The sequence below is a fragment of the Ipomoea triloba genome, chromosome 1, assembly GCF_003576645.1.
Source record: "Ipomoea triloba cultivar NCNSP0323 chromosome 1, ASM357664v1".
Lineage (NCBI taxonomy): Eukaryota > Viridiplantae > Streptophyta > Magnoliopsida > Solanales > Convolvulaceae > Ipomoea > Ipomoea triloba.
In genome coordinates this window covers 7,258,095-7,276,133 of record NC_044916.1, presented here as the reverse complement: position 1 = coordinate 7,276,133, position 18,039 = coordinate 7,258,095, and the positions used below count along the sequence as shown (strand labels likewise).

General features: G+C 33.4%; 2 protein-coding genes across 2 annotated transcripts; one reads left to right on the top strand and one right to left on the bottom strand.

Annotated features, from left to right (window-relative positions):
* The first annotated feature begins 223 nt into the window (after positions 1 to 223).
* On the top strand, positions 224 to 3,169 carry LOC116015307. Its single transcript, XM_031255351.1, has 3 exons — positions 224 to 492; positions 1,984 to 2,215; positions 2,462 to 3,169. The coding sequence occupies exons 1-3, from the start codon at positions 374 to 376 to the stop codon at positions 2,756 to 2,758; spliced, it is 648 nt and encodes a 215-aa protein (XP_031111211.1). The 5' UTR covers positions 224 to 373; the 3' UTR covers positions 2,759 to 3,169.
* Positions 3,170 to 7,996: 4,827 nt separating this feature from the next.
* LOC116019574 (polyadenylate-binding protein-interacting protein 7-like) lies at positions 7,997 to 14,755 on the bottom strand. Its single transcript, XM_031259851.1, has 6 exons — positions 14,481 to 14,755; positions 12,851 to 13,744; positions 11,357 to 11,807; positions 11,207 to 11,277; positions 10,047 to 10,171; positions 7,997 to 8,675 (listed from the first exon to the last, which is right to left on the bottom strand). Exons 1-6 carry the CDS (start codon positions 14,502 to 14,504, stop codon positions 8,384 to 8,386), a joined length of 1,857 nt encoding a protein of 618 aa, XP_031115711.1. The 5' UTR covers positions 14,505 to 14,755; the 3' UTR covers positions 7,997 to 8,383.
* Positions 14,756 to 18,039: the final 3,284 nt, after the last annotated feature.

Sequence of the window (18,039 nt, the reverse complement as noted above, 5' to 3'; positions counted from 1 at the left end):
AAATAGGTGAACGTGTAATTTTACCCCTTCATTTGACCTTAACTTAACTAAAATTTAACAAAAAGAGCAATGAAAATAATTTGAAAGTAAAGAGACTTAAATTGTCCAAATTAAGGTCTGGACTAATTTTAAAAATCAAACTGCTTGAATTAACTTGTTTTTAATTATTGTTTCACTAATAGTTTTTTTTTTTTCAATAAAGAAAGAGAGAAATTTATTATAGTTACAAGTCACGACGGAGATACTGTAGCTATTTGAGCAATTGATTATACGAGTATACGACAACGGACAGCGAAAACCAGCTCCCTTCCGGCACCCTGCCGCCCACTCCACGACTTTCTCTCACCGTCGACGTTCCCTGCTGCAATTCCCGATGGCGACTGTGAGCTCAACCGCGCCACCGTCTTCATCAAAAAGCCGATGGAACCAACTCTCTGTCTACGCATCTCGCATCTTTTTCGTCCTCATCATCTTTCAGATTCCTCTTTTCAGGTACGCGCGCGCACCTATATATGCTTCGATTTCGCTATCGGACAAGTGATTCAGTATTGTTTTGACTTTGCCTCAATGTTTACTAGAAAATGAAAATGCACTGCACACAGAATTTAAGTAGGAACCGTTTTAGCAGTGTTTTACAGGCTGTTTTCTAGTATTATAGGAGTTAGTTTTGTGATCTGTGCCAAAAATTTAGAGTGAATTGCCAGCTTTCTATTAGTATTTCCTATTTGTTGTGCTTGTTTTTTTTTTTGTTTGTTTTTTTTTTTTTGTTTTTTTTTTTTGGTAAAAGTGACTTTTTAGTTTATTTAAAATCTAATAAATCTCGGTTGGTAGTATTGATGCTAAGGAGCTTTATTAGTTTCTGGTTATGGACAGAGCTTGTGTAGATTATGTTGTTTTGGAAATGAATGGATGGTTTAAGATTTTAGTTTGTCCTAGGATATTCATGAGATAGCATACAAAAGAAAAGAACATTGCATTTGAACGGGCATACTCTATTACAGTCTTGTATATTAAATTGTGCCAAAGAGTTACATATTTGAAGAACATAATATAGATAAGACTGCCAGTGAAATTAAGAAGGATGATTATAGATCAGATTTGTCTACTTGGCCACTTCGGAGCTTGATTTGAGTTATGGAAGTGTTGATAAAATCCACTAGATTTAAAAAAGAGAAAAGAAAAGAAAAAGAAAACCAATAATTGACTCTAAAACTGCTTTGAAACAGTTTTTCCTTGGCCTCCATGTAAAAATCTTCCTGTCGAAAATAAATGCAGCACCTGTTCCCCAATTAGCAGCCATAAATTTAATGAAAAGGGCTTGTTGGAATTTTCATACATTGGAATTTAATCATAATGTTTATATCAGTGTGTTATACACTTAGCTTAATCTTACATGAGCTGAATTTGTCTTCAGACAATAATCAAGAGAATTGTGTGGCAATTTTGGTTTCAACTGTATAGAATGAGTTTGGCGGTGGTCTATCGAAGAGAATGGGCTATAATAGTAACCAATTAAATATCTGTGAGCTAAATTTGAATAATCATTCAGTTATGCTATTGATATGCTCCTTCTATTTGTATTTGCTTTAATAATCTCATATCCATTTATTTATTTAATACTAAGTAAATAGTAAGAAACTTTCCTTTTCAGCATAAGCCTGAGATGTGGAAATACATAGTTATAGGCTGTACTTATCTTGGAACTATTAGTTAAAGTTTTAAGGATTATCTCTAATGCATTTGCTATTGGTAACTTTTTGACTTTGAATTTGAGTTTCTCTCACTATAATGATGAAGCTGCTGATCCATAATGTCTTTTATGCAATGGTTATAATATTATTGAATGATTGCTAGTAAATCTTCTGATATTATTTTAATGACTATCACATCTGATATAGTGCTAATGTGTGGAGTAAAGAAGATGGAGCAATTGGGTTTTCTATTTATTTTTCACTAATCCCTTTTGACATTCTATTTCTTTAGGGTTCCATGTAGATCTGGTATGTGCACGACTCCAATGCAAGTCACATCTTCCCAGTTGATTGCCAGTGATATATTTCCTGTTCCAGTTGTCAAGGCCCTCCTGTACCCCGGGGCAACCACAAATAGCTTAATCAAGAATATGACTGTTCCTAGCTGGGAAAATCTGCTAAACATTTACAACCTAACTAATATAAAGGAAGCTTCTGCAGCAACTGACCTACAGCGCTTGGAGGTTTTCCTCTAAACTTCTTATCTCCTTTTCTAATTTTCTCTTCCCAAACTTCTTACCTTCTGTTCATACACAAACAATGCAAATGTAAATTGCTGTCTTATTTTACTGTGTTGCATTCATTTGGTACTAAATTGTTCCATATGCAGCTTGTTCTATTTTCTAGGTGGAATGATTATTGATTAATATGAATTTCTATATTATGTTTTTGACTGCTTGTACACGAGCTGATGCCTTGTTATCAAATAGGTTCTTGCTGGGAGCTATTTCTCTGTGGCTGGAGCTCTCATTGGCCTCATTAAAGCTGGGAGGATGAGCATGTTTGGAACACTACTAATTATTTGGGGTCTTGTCAAGGAAGGGATACTTAACAAACAAGCTAACCCTGATCCTACAAGAGCGGTGTTTGTCTATCCAACGATGTTGATAGCTTTGGTCTGTGCATTCCTGTCTGTGAAGTATGACGTAAAGAGGGTTATGCGAGGTACACCAGCAAGACCGATTGCAAAGCCGCTGCAGAGATCTTCAAAAAACAAGCTGAATTGAGTCTACTGGTACTGATGCTTTCTACCACACGCAAATAGCACTCCTCTCCACCATTGTCAAGCTTCCTCTTTTAACTGCCTGTGTGCCTTGTGATACGGTTTCATATATTCAAGAAACCTGATCAAACATCTTGTTCAATTTCATGCAGTCGTCACCGGAAACTTGATTGCATGTGGAGAGTTCATGTGACGAAATATTGAAAAGCATGAAAATGCTGCTGTGAACTTCGAACTAAGTTATATTTGTTTTTTCTTTATCTTTTTGCTACATGGTCAAAGAAAACAATATGAGCTGTTTCTGTTATTTTATGGTTCTGGGAAGTTCACTGTGCTATTCCACTAGTTTTACATTTTGGATGAATTTAATTTGACAGAGCTCTGCCTCGTACCAATACTAGAGGTGTTTGGCAAATGTCAGACGTGTTTTGTTAAAGCTAAATTCGGGTATTATTATTATTTTTTGCTTAATAAGAACATACCTCTTATCTACTTGGCCCAAACAGCCTCAAGGGCAAATTAAGTGTTGTGTAGGCTATAACAAAAAATACATTTTTTACATACTAAAAGTACATTATTTGTGTATTGAATGTATGTTATACAAAATAATGTACTTTCAATAATCAAATAATGCACTTTTCTTAAATATAATATACATTTTTAATATACTAAAAACACATTATTTGTGTACTGAAGGTATATTATTTGATAGTATGGTCTACATTTGATTATATTTCAAGTACTCTTTCGTAAGTCTCCGGTGTTCAATTTGAATGTGTTGTTAATTGGTGTCTACAAGTTTCAAAATTGTGAATTTAAATCCTTAATTATTCAATTTGTCACTGATGTCAAATTGTCGGATAAAACTCACCATAAAAATTTAATTGATCACATTATGTTTAACCACAAGAGCAATCTCGTCTTTTCATGTTTATGCAAAAAGGGGAAAGTTGATTTTAGCCTATTTATTCCACTTCGTCTAAGCTCTAAACATAGAGGCAACGAGAAAGAGAAGAACGAAGAGATGGAAGAGAAGCACGATGTGCCATTATGGCTAATTCCTATTCTTCTTGTTTCCCAATTACCCATTGTATTTGTGATCACCAATTGAAGATTCGAACTTCATAGACAAATGAAAATTCAGGTCGTAGATTTTGGCAATGCTTCAGTGTTATTGTGAGCTCCAATTAATAACACCCCAATAGTCATAGGACCAAAAATGAAATTTTCACTTAATATGGATTTAGGGATATCAATTGAGCCCGTCCGCTCGGTTTCGGCCTAGTCTTGTCATATTGTGGAGTTTATTAGTTCGTGCTATCCATTATTTTTTTGGGTCAAGTTGGCCCTAACCCCAAACCTCAAGTTGTCGGGCTTATTGGGTTGGCTGAATTGCTGAACTAAAATTGAAAAATAAGAGTGGGTACCTACTTTCGATGGAGCCGGATAAGTTTTGAAATAATCCACCCACGACGTCGACAAGTTGGGATTTACTTCATGACATGTAAATGATACAAGCCACCTTATAAATTCACTACACGACAAGTAACTATGTAATGTTATCAACAAAGATGTCAATCGGACTAGTAATGTTTAGTATTGAATTTTCAATTTAACCACTCGTGGTCCTTCAACTTTCAAATTTAACAAGTTGTGGTCCTTCCGTTAGTTTAAGTAAGGGCAAAGTTAGGACTAGTGCTGGTTAAAAATTTGAAAGTTGAAGGATTATGGCCCTAAAGTTAGGCCCCACTATACTCGAAAGGCCCTAAAATGATGAAACTACGACTAAGTTGCATTCAAGATTGTAACATTGATTTTATTTATACAAAAAAAAAAAAAAAAAAGAATATTATATGTAAATTATAATATATAAATTGATGTCATCTTAATGAACATACAATATTATTATAATGAACTTACAATATTATAGTAATGAACTCATATAGTATCAGTAAACTTTGATCCAAAGCCCAAAGACGGTCCCCTAACAATCTAGTCACATCGTTTTTGTGGAAATACTGAAAAAGAAAAAGGTTATAAGCTACCTTCTTGATCCTTACCCCTTTTGCAAGACACCGCTAGGGATGAAAATAAGTCGAGTCAAGCCAGACTTTAAAAAATTAGGCCTAGGCCTGTTATGAAAATCTAAAGCATGCCTACAGTTCGCCTGGTCTAGTATGAAAGCTTTTTTAAAAGCCAATTTAGTATGTATGCCATTAAAAAGGCTTCAAAGTAGGTCATAAATAGGCTTTGAGTCTATTTAAAACCTACATGTTAAAAGCCTTTTAAAGCATACATGTTGTAAAAAGTATACTTAATACATAACTGGCAAGTATATTACAACAAATCCATGTATCATATTACAAAATTACAATCAATCAATAATCATAAAATGACAAAACCATAAGTTCATAATACAATATCCAACAATACAAGTTTAATAACTAGAAGTTTAATGAAGTTTGAATAGCGGAAGAGAAGAAAACTTAAAAAGTTAGATTATCTCACACCATACACTACTATCCAAAAGGATATAAATACAAGGGATGAAACAACCATGCATGTGCATGCCCAGACTCCTAACTAACCAATCAGGAACAAATAACAAACAAAACAAATTAAATAAAATTAAAACATAACAACTGATAGGGGATAGAATAAGGCTCGGGGTTAGAAGCTCGGCATGAACGAAAGAGACGACCAATGTTGAGAAAGAGAGGACTCGGAGGAAGATAGAAGGACGGGGCGGAACTCGATCGACCACCGACTGATCGACTGGGGGATCATAGGAAAGGTGACAAGGTAGCTGAAGATCTTAGACTTAGAGTGATTGAACATAGCTATTGAAAAGATTAATTATCATGGAAGAGAGGTCGGAGTAGAAAATCAAAATGAGTATAAGTCGGACCGGACTGACCTAGTACAAGGCCGAGGCCAAAAAGGTGGTGCAAGATAGGCGGTGCAAGGAAGGCGGTGTAAAAAGAATAAGGTAAGGCAGGCAGTTACGGAGTTTCCTAAAAGAATTCGGTGGTGGAAGGAAAGAGATAAGGAAGGAAGGTCGAGATAGATTAGGAAAGTACCCAAAATGTAATAAGGAAAAAATATCTAACATATAGTTTAGTAGTTTCCTAAGGGAGAGATCCCTCATAACTTGTATAAATAGGGGTTTTAGGTCTCGAGAGATAGACAAGAAGCAATCCAGCATACTCACAAGCAACTCATTGTACTCAAAGCGATCAAGCAATCAAAAGAGGGCCGAAAAGTTACTCTACTTTTCCGATAGTGCTAGTCAATTTTCCAATGGTGTTGGCCCGCTGTTCGACCATTCCGTGGGAGATAAAACCAACAACAACCAAAGAAAATGTCAACTAATACTACTTCAATATGCCCCCGCAAGCTGGATCATAGATGGAATGGACACCCAGCTTGGACTTGAAAAAATTAAACAACGCCGGTGCATGAGGCTTAGTGAAGAAATCCGCCAATTGATTGGAACTGGAAACATGTAATACTTTCAAAACACCATTCTCAATTCGTTATCGAACGAAATGGCAATCAACCTCAATGTGCTTGGTTCGTTCGTGAAAAACGGGATTCATAGCGATAGCAATAGCAGACTGACTATTAGAAAATAGCAAGGCCGAGGCTAACGGTGTTATATCGAGGCCACTGAGTAAAAATAACAACCATTGTATCTCACAAGTAGCCAATGCTCTATATTCTGCCTCGGAAGAAGACCGTGACACAGTTGCTTGCTTCTTCGACCTCCAAGAGACTAAAGAATCCCCCCAAAAAATGCAATAGCCAGTAATAGAACGCCTTGTCTTCGGACAAGTAGCCCAGTCAGAATCTGAAAAACCCCTTAATATGGAAGATAGAGTTAGCTGAATAAAAAATACCTTGGCTTGGTGACCTCTTAACATACCCAAGCATTCTATGAGCCGCTCGAAGAATCACTTATGAAAGGATATGGTGCGGCATGAAGAATCGCTTATAATTCATGGTGCGGAATGGCACTTTAGCCTATATTCTATAAATTAGAAAATAGTTGAATCTCAAATATTTTTAATAAAAATTATAGATGAAAGAGCATCTCCATCATAGATTTTGACATTTTTTTTTCTTATTTGGATGAAAGAGAAGGTGGTGTGAAGGGAAGATAAGAAATGAGGGAAAATAATTTTTTTTTTAGAGATAAAGTTTTTTGTGGAGCCCACAATAAGAAAAAAAAAAGTGTTAAACATCTTTTTTTTAATATGCAATTTTCCTATTCTCTGTATCCTATGTGGCACAAAAAATCTAACCAAAACCTTCAACTGTTGGAGATGCTCTAAGATTTTAAATTTATCAAAAACTCTTTAAAAATGTTTCTTAAATCTCGCCTAGGCGCTAGGCACTGGTCGCCCGCCTAGTGTATCACCAAAATCGATGATCTAGGCTTCCTAGACCTCTTTGGCACCGACTAGTATAGACCACATAGTCAGACGATTAGCTATTGTTTTCTTTTTTAAAATGTGTTATTTCATTCAAAACGATATTGTTTTGAGACAAACAACCATAAATTGTTCAAATTCTAGATATTTTTAGGTTAATATTTAATATTAATTAAAACATTAAATAGTTTATAATTATTAAGTCTTAAAAATAAAAAAAAATTTAAACAAATGTTAAAAATTATATATAAAATAAATACACGGATACCTAAGTGCCGATTAATCGCAGCCTAGGCACTCCCCAAGCACCCAACAATTTTTTCAACTATGGTTTAACATCAATTCTTTCAAAGAGTGTAGGTGAATTTCTATAGTTAAAAACATTCAATTGTACATGATGAACGAGCCACCAACGACTTTGAGAGATATTTTGATGGAAGATACTCTGAGGCCCTAAGGACTCACAGCAGATCGAATTATAGAGATTTGCAAAAAAGAGGAAGAGAAGAAGAGAACTGAGAGAATGAAGAAGATATGACTTCATTCATGCCATAATCCCTTGCTTGAGTTGCTTCCAATCGTTCACAACATCTCATAAGGACTAACACTTAACAAACTCCTACAACCAAGGGAACTACTGATAGAATTTAACAGTTGTTTTCAGTAGCAAAAAACAACAAAATGAATAAATCAAAAGGTGCACAGAAAAAAAGAGCAAGAACGCCGAAAATTTGTGCAGTTTCAAAACCAGGCTCAACTTGCATCAGCTCCAGTCTATAACACAATTAAGTAAAACTGGAACAGCCTCATTTGTGAGAGATATATACCAAAGATGAATATTTTGGTGAATTCAACTATTATGTAAAAAGAATTCTATCAAAATACATCAGCAAATATAGACAAAAAGGTAAAGGTACAAAAATACTTGGGGCTGGCTCATGCAAGTCCCAAACTGCTACAAAAAGGTATCCACCTATAGGACCAAGTATACCTTACCGGTACAAATTTCAGAACACATCTCCATTTCCATTTTTTTTCTTTGTTCCCTACTGCTTTCTGAGTTGCCCTAATCTCTGATCCCTCCAATTTACAGGTACAACAATATTCTTCTTTTTTTTTTCTTTTTTCTTTTTTCTTTTTTCTTGATGATTCCATGGGTTATGCTGTGTGTCATCAAAAAACTCCTATACCTTGACTCAGTACATCACAACTCGGAGCAGCCCTGGTTGGGGTTCAGAGTAGTCAAGGCCCTCCTCTAGCAGGTAGTATTGTACGGCAATTGGAAGTTTACCGGGAGTCCTTGAACCCTTGGTAGGCTGCCCTATTCCTACAGAAATGAAGACCTGCAATTGCTGATCTGTTGATCTCGCTGCATTTCTCAATCCAGCCAGCTCACGCTTCAGGACAAGAAGAGCATCATTAACATTATATCCATGCAGATCTATGAGTCTATCTTGTCCTCTGCCATTGCCTTGAATCTCTTGATTCCTGCAAAATATATTAAACACCACTACATGGAGTAACTTGAACATTCTCAACTAAATATACATTATGAGTATAGTTGAACTCAACTGTGGTTGGTTTGGTTCAAACATTGGAATCAGAATAATAACAGGAATCAAATACTTGATAATGGTAATGGGTTTAAGTAGAAAGAGTCTCTTTATTTGGTAGTAAATAGGAACTGGAATCAAAATAATTAATTAATTAATTAAAATAAAAATAAATAAATATATAAAAATATATATTACTCCATACATATAATATACACATACATATATGTGTGTATATATTAAAGTTCTATATTTAATGCATGGAGAATGACTATTTTTTTTTTCTTCCCTATTCTTTATTCCATTGTTCAAAAGTAGGGGAAGAAAACAGTAATGGGTTTTATAATTATTGCAAAAGTATGCAAACAAACTGGTAATGGGTATCAAATCCTATAGTAGAGTCTCCAATCAAACACAACCTAAGGTTGATTCCCTACAGGGTTCATGAATACATTATATGAGTATATGACTTGATCCATAAAAATCTGGCAGCAGTTCTGGGCTAAATTAAGGGATGGTAATTTGCCCTGTCCCCAACGGGGATCCCCCGATCCCCACCCCAATGAGGACGGGAAAAATTTTTGAGGAATGGGGACAAGGACGGGGAATGTGTGTCATTCCTCGTTGGGGACAGGGATACCCCGCCCCACCCCCGAATAATTATTATAATTAAAAATTTATATATATATATATATATATATATATATATATAGAGAGAGAGAGAGAGAGAGACTTAAGTATTTAAATTTATGAAATTAGGACTTAGGTTTCAATTGGTTTTCAATTTTCTTATTTGATTATTAAAAACTAACACTAATTTGACACTTTGACTAAGGAGTTGACCGGGGACGGAGATGGGAATTTTTCCAATTCCCCGCCCCACCCCGCCCTGCCCCGTTGCCATTCCTAAGTTGTATAAGGGGGGATATGTTGATGCTTTATGCCTATGCTAATCGCTATTACATTAGTTGGGCTCTTTAGCGATTAGCATAGGCACAAAGCATCAACATATCCCCTTATACAACTTAGTATCAAATTATATTGTTGCATGGTAGCACTGCAACAACATGAACTAGCCACAACTATTTGACATTTGATGAGCCTCCTAAGTACTTTACTGTAGGACGACGGGCACACAAATTTATTGCAAAAGCAGGCAATAAAAGGGTGAAAGCGGTGCCTCTTGATAAAATAGAATGGTTGAGAATACAAGCACGCTTTTATCAAGAGATAGACCATACTCAAACAAACATCCAAAGTGTTCTGAACCTAAAATGCTTACGTGTAGTATGAACAATAAACCTACCTTAGGCGAAATAGAGATTCTTGTGACTTCCCATGAGCAGCATTTATCTGCATATTATGTAGCTGCCCATTAGTGTTCCATTCCTTAGCTAAAGCCTTGTTGCCAATAAGATTTGCCTGCCGAGCCTGCTCTTGCCAGAATATCGCAGTGGTAGAAGATCAAATAGAACAGAATAACAAGGTTAATTATGACATTTCATAGAGTAACAAAGAATCTGTTGAACTAAACTGAATTTGGTATAATACAAGCATAAACATGATGTAATTTGCATATATTATCCTATGGTTAAGCAAATGGCATTCACCATGCATAAAATGAGACAAGGATCATAGAAGTTACACTCAGCTTTCCATCTTATTATTGATTTCCCATCTTAACGTTCCTTACAACTCATTGTGCTACAGTATTACTTGACATAACATACAACTATACCAAGGAAATGTATTGCCCGATAAGGTAGACATTTTAAGGGTGAGACAAAATCAAGATTTTTATCTAAAGAACTTTCACCTCTTCTTCATGTTGCCATAATTACTTCTACAATTGTGTGTGTTATGTAAATCCAAGAAACACTTCATAAAAGGATATTCCAAGCAAAATGTTATGATAGAAAGGGGAAGGAGGGGATACCATGGATGTATTAAAATTTAAAAAGTGTAAATGCAGTAAGCAATTGTAATTTAGTCATAATAATAATTGAAAGATGTATTCCATTTCAACTAAAAGCCTAAGCTTATATTTGGACTACACATTTATAGTATTTATATTTTATATCATATTATGCTCATCACGTCCCTCGCGTATGCAGGCCAAGTACTTCTAAATAGGCCAAGCAACACTCTGATACCAAATTGAAAGGATGCACATTCCATCTCAACTAAAAACTTAAACTTATAGTTGGACTACACATTTATATTTTATATCTTATTATGCTCAAATTGAAAGCATTATAAAATAAATTTAGAATATTTCTTTGACCATGAGACAAAATCATTCTTATCCTTTAGCAAAATTAAGCAAGCCATTCCCTTCCTCTACTCTGATACAGTTTCATCGCTTTTAAATGAATATGAATAGAAATATGAATAAGAATACACATGGATTTGTTGTATATCTGGATATTGTTACCCTCATTCATCATTACTCCTTGTAACACATACCTGTTCCAAGTATGCATTGCGTAAATGTGCATGGTCACGAGCTTCTTCCCGAATTTCGGAATACATGTTTGCTGTGATCTCAACAAAATTAGAGCAGATATATGCTCAAGAAAATGTATTTGTCCATAATTAAATGTCAAAGTATATTACCAACTGCATCTCCAGTTTCAAGCCAAACAGGACCTGCATGAGTTGACCCTCGACTTTGCAACCTGTCGCCATAGAACCCTCTACTTTGGCTACCATTGTAAGAACTAAACATGGCATTAGAATTTCTACTTGATCCAACACTTGCATCAGCTAATCCATTTCTGTCATACTTCCAGATGCTAGAATCTTGATGTGCCATCTTCTTGACAGCAGATGCAAAATCAACAGCACCTCTAGAAGGGACAGAAGAGCCAGATCTGAACATTAGAGTGTTATCCTTATCAGATGGCCTATAGAGACTCAAGTTCTGTTGAGTATCATCTCCAGTGTACTTCAAAAAGTTGTTTTGATTATCTGTCACATAAGGAGCAGGGAAATCCAATGCACTCAGATATGAAGTAGACAAGGGCTTAGAATTCAGATTCTGACTCAACCCACCATCACCTTGAAGCTGCAATAATATTCAAATAGATTAAATTATGCCTTAATAATGGTTACAAACATTCCAGAATAAAGAATTTCCCCTCTAACTTAACAAATAATAATAATAATAATAATAATAATAATAATAATAATAATAATAATAATGATGATGATGACGACGACAACACAGTGATTTTGAGAAAAAGAAATGTGTATGAAAAGACTAGACTTCCAATATCTATCAAACTCAGCATGTATACTGCATAGAACATTATAAATAAATATATAAATAAATAAATAAAAACACCTTTTAGAGTCTGAGAGTCAATTATATGAAAAAGTAATGATCAAGGAGCTAAAAGTTATAGCAAAACTCCAAAGAACTTTAGGAAACAAATGTGTCTGTAACAATCAGCAATGATATTGCAAGTTCAGATCATTAATAGAAATTTTCCACAAAAGATGCTCAAAACAATTATGCCCAACATGGTCGCAAGGAATACGGATCATTGGAAGTATTCATGTTGATGATTTGAACGTCAAAGCATTAAAAAGCAATTTTCACACTTCAACATGAGTTTAACTGTTTAACACTTTTAACTATTGACATAAAGATAGGCATACAGCAATTGTCCATTTCAATTAAGAGTTAAAATCACACTTCAACTTTTTCAGCTTCTTAAAGGTTGTCTAATATCCTTCTGCTTTACCTCCTTATCAGTAGCAAAATACTTGAATGGTGAGTCCAATTCACAATAAAATACACAACTGCCCCATTATTTTAACCAGAAAATCCACACAGTAACTTTCTCAATTCCAAATCATGATTTCTAAGATATAATCATGTGTCCTGAGCATGAGTTGGTTCTCTTTAGTTTAGCTAAGAAAAATTACTGAGGAATTGCTCTCACCTAACCATAGGACTTCCTCAACTTAGCTTTGCTGCGTAAGACAACAAAGTGAAAGTAGCAAGTATGCTAGATCTACATCAATATCATTATAGATGGGCAAAGGATTAACCAACAGTGCAAAGGTACAATACTTGACATGTTAAAAGTTTGAGAGCAATACCTCTAGTTGAGTAAGCATATCCATTGTCAGGGCCAAGTCACCTCCACTGGCATAGTACACCTCAGCAAGACTTTCAGCTGCAAAACCAGGGAATTTCGAAGACAGGAATTCAAAAGAGGCGTCGGTATTTTCTACAAATGGCTGCTTGTTGATCCCATCAGTTAGGTACCCATGTCTAGAGTTCCCATTATAAAGAGGCCCATCTCTAGGACTAGTTAGAAACTGTCCATTGTTCATAAGCTGTTTATCCCAAGGTTTACCAGGCAAGAGATGAAATGCTGTTGATGATGCAGCCTCAGCAAAGGGTGAAATGGAATAGCTTGTTGCTTCACTAAAGCTAGTACCGCTGATTTGATGTGGTGATAATTCCTGCTGCTCTTTCAGCATAAACCCACTGCCTGTTGAGCCGGAGAATCTTGAAGCTTCAGTGATATCAGTCAACGACAAACTGGAAAAGGGAAGATTATTGAGCCCATGAGAATCATCTTCTCCCATGACCTTGAAATCAGGTGTAATGTCGTCAGGGAGTTGACGCCGCCAGTACTGGTGTGCTTCATCATCTGAGTTATTTGAAGCAGATGATTCTGATCTATCTAACACAGCTTTTCCTAGTGTACTTGTATTCGTGTTTGCAAACTTTGATGCACCTGCAGTGCTAGTACTACCAGAGGGTGATTTGAGTGCAAGAGGAACGAATTCTGCAGCATTAGGATTCAATGTTGTCGCCTTGGCTGAAATTAGCTTTTTGTCACTGATTGAAACCCCTTTTCCTGAAATGTTCATTATTTTTCCTCTTTTTGGCTTTTCTAAAAAATCTTTATTCAAGAATAAAGGGTCTTTACATGCATAGAACTTAAAAAGGCACAATCTCAGAAGAACATTATCAGCCAAAGCCTGCAAAACAGAGTATAGTGGCAAAAGTTTTAGTTCAAAACACAAGGTCATACTATTTCTTGTGAAGGTATCATCTAATTTTTCAAGAGCATCTGCAAAAGACTTAACAGACACCAATTGATTGAATTGACATTAATATTACTACCACATTTAGACTTCAACAATAACAGTAAGTCAGAAGGTACTCTAAAATAGTAAAATCTATATAAATCTATTAATTACAGGAATAACAATCTGATAAACATCTATATCCAGCTAAATGACAATCCAGAAATACAATTAATTAAAATACAAGCACGTACAGCAACAAAATCCAAGTTTTTGAATATCAAGTATTTATAAAACCCTCAACAGGCAAAAGATACTTTCTTTTTTTTTTTTTTGCTTTTTTTTTGGGGGTAAAATTACAGGTTCAAGCAAAACTGCTCAAAATTCCTAATCAACAGAAATTACAAAATCCATTAAATTAAACCCTAAATATACAGACATTTTTTAAAACCCTAAAAACAAATCACAAACTTGCACTCACTAAAGGAACTAAACGAAGTTAAAGCTAACAAGCAGTAGAAGCAGAAATAAAATTTCAATCTTATTACAGCACAATCTCCACAGATCTCCAGGAATCTCAACTGAAATGAAAGGAAACGTAACAATACTGAACAACTCAAAGTTCAAACAAGAAACAACCACAAGTCGAAGCTAAACTCAAAGATCTGATCGTTTTTTGTGTTTTTACCTTCACGAAGCTTTGACAGCACATCAAATGGATCCATCCGTGCTCACTGAAACAGAAATAGAGAGAGAAACAGATAGAAATTAAGACAGAAAAGGAAAAAAGAGTAAATCTCTGCCTTATCTCTTCTTCCTGATGTTCGAGGTGTGAACTGAGAGGGTTTAATTTTTGTTTTTTTTTTCAGTTTAATTATTTTTTTATAAATCCTTTACGTATAAAATCCCTACTCTATCTTTTCTACCTCAGGCTCTGTTCTATCTTTGTTTCTCTCACCTTTTTTCCGCTTTTCTTCGACATTTTTTTCCTTTTTCATTTTATTTTTCTCTTTTTGAGACCACAAAATTGAAAAGGGAAAACCCGCAGCTCTATGCCACTCATTATGACGTATATTTTTTTAAACATAGTGTTTATCGACCAGAGTATCTGGGATAACATAAATCATGATAACTCAATTGACCACAAAAGCTAAACATTTACTTACTGCACACAAGGAATCTCTGACTTTGAGAAGTTGTTCTTACACTGTCGTCAATAAAACTCGATTCCAGACCTTTCTTTCCAAATTATCAACTGGGCTGCTCATGCAGGCTAAACTTCATTATTTTAATTGAAGTAACAAATTTACTCAAAAAAAAAAAAATTATCTTAGCTCTTGTCAAACTAATTTGAATTTGACTTAAGTCCAACATACAAAATTTAACTCTTATTATAAGTCTAAATCAGAAATCTTAACTATTATACTCAAAACTTTAAAATTCAAACACTAGTAAGTTGTGATGAATGGAAGCTAGTTTTGAGTTGATTGCAAACATGAATGAAGGATTAAAATGTTTGACAAATATTGAATTTGAGTTTGTCAAGGTATTACAATCATGAATATTTATTATTAAAAATTAATAATTTTATAATTATGTTATGATTATTGATATTCAAATACATGCGTGAACATTTTAGAGCATTAACAAGAATAATATTTTGCTAATCGACTTTTTACGATATTTAAAATTGAAAAGAAAAACGAATTAAAAACCAATGAATTATCAATTGAAGTATATGTTATAGTAATATAGTAGGGGTAATCCAACTAAATTATTCGAGCAATTAATTTGATAATCACAAGATTCTAAGTTTACTTTTTCGCAAGAAATGTTTATTATCGTGTTTGATTTGAATCAATCAACTATTAATAATTTAGAATAGTGGTAAATCAAAGTATATGTCATTTGTATTCTTGGCAATTTTTTAAATTGTAGTATGGAGTATAATTTAATCATCACAAATTTTTATATTCAAGAAAAGTCATCAAAGTTACAAGGCATTAGCCAGAATGCTACTTCTCTACTTGGCTTTTCACAATATCCAACAGTCGAAAAGAAAAAGTAGTATTTTCTACGGGCGAATAAAGTTAAGGCTCTAACAGAAAAAAAAAATGTTGGCGGTAATTATTAATTTAAATAAATGGTTTATATTATTTTGATTTTAATAATTTTTATGATTTTTCTTATTTATCATTTATTATATTATTTTCTTCCCTTAAATAACACGCATTTCGTTAGTATAAACTTAGTAACGGAATATTCTGTTAACTTTTAACTTACCCATTAAATTCTATAAGAAAGGTCTTAGGTTCGAATCTCATCCCAATTAAAGTTAGTATAATTGTTAAACATACAATACATATATACAATTTTAATAAGAGCCAATAACATTAGGGCTCTAACATGAAAAAAAATGTTGTTGGTAATTATTAAATTAAATGAATGGTTCATATTATTTTGATTTTAGTAATTTTTTATGATTTTTCTTATTTACCCTCTATTATATTATTTTCTTCACTTAAATAACTCAACATTCCGTTAGTATAAACTTTAGTAACGGAATATTCCGTTAACTTTTAACTTACCCAATTTCTATAAGAAACATCTTAGGTTCAAACTACATCACAATCAGAGTTGTCATAATTGTTAAACATATACTACGAATATGTTAGAGTATATTATTGAAAAGTAAGTATCTTACTCTATTATTATTAAATTAAATAATAAATTGTCAAAAAAATAATAAATTGTCAGCTACAACAAAAAATACATATGCATTTCTTTCTAAATTCGATGTTTACAATGCCTTTATTCAAAAAAAATTATTTATTATCAAAAAATTTATATGTCTTTATTTTCTACAATAAAAACTATTCATTATCAAAAAATTAAAAAGAGAGATAATTTCATTAGTTGTATTGCCTCTATTTTCTACAATAAAAATTCTTCATTATAAAAAAAAAATTAAAAAAGAGATATAATTCCATTATTTATATTGTCTTTATTTTCACCAATAAAAATTATTCATTATAAAAAAATTCAAAAAGAGATATAATTCCATTAGTTATATATCTTTATTTTTTACAATAAAAATTATTTCATATATACTCTTGTATTTTTATATTTTGAAGTTCTTATTTAAAAATAAATATTGGGCATTATCCTATTTGCACAATGCGAGTAGAAAAACTAGTTTATAGAATAAATTTCACTTTTAGTCCCCTTATTATTATACATTAATCACGGTTGGTCATTGACTATTAAAATTTCCTAATTAGATGCATGACTATGTAATTTGTATCACATTTAATATTGTCGTCTAATTTTTCGACCAACTATTGCCAAAAGTGTTCCTTCAAGAAGAAGCAAATGTAATGCTCTTCTAGAAGTGCTCTTTTCGGAAGGAGCACTTTCGACAATGGTTAGCTGAGAAATTGGATGGCAAGACCAAATGTAATACAAATTACATAGTCCTGCATCTAATTAAAATAATTTATTAGTCAAGGACCAAATGAGATTCATGTATATAGTCAGGGATCAAAAATGAAATTTTCTCTTTAAAAAAAAAATATTTTGACTATTTTAACCATGTTAAACAATTGATGTTCAATTTGTTTTAAAAGTGTTATATTTCTTTAGGCATAGAATGATAGAAATCATATTATTAGCTCATACTACATCAAGATATATAGTGAGTTTTGTTAAATTAATTGTGTGAAACTTAACCTGTTTCAAATTTATCGCTTTGAGTTTCAACTTGCAAAGTTACCAATGCCATAATTCACAAATAGATATGAGAAAAAAAAAAGATTATTAAAATAGTGCTAAAAGTAGAAAATTACTATACTTAAAATATCAAAAATGATAACATATCTTATAGCCGATGTTAACGGGATCATCACTTGTAGAGTGCGGTAATAGGCTTTTCCTGTCTTCCATGGAGCGGCTTCACAAAAAAATAATAATAATAATAAATAATAATTAAAGTAAAATCTCGATAATGTTCATCAACTAAGGAAGTGCTTGTTAAATTCCTTAGTAAAGCAAACAAACTTAGAGATTCTTGTAATTTTCTCTATCCTCATGTGGGGTGTTTTGATTTGGCACCATTTGAATCAACTATCAAACTTAGTTTTCAAGCAATTCTTGTATGTATAGTATATGTTATCATTGTAAAATTTGTATATTTCTTAGCTTGCGCTCTTACTATAAAATCGAAAGAATCTCGTCTACTTTTTCTTACA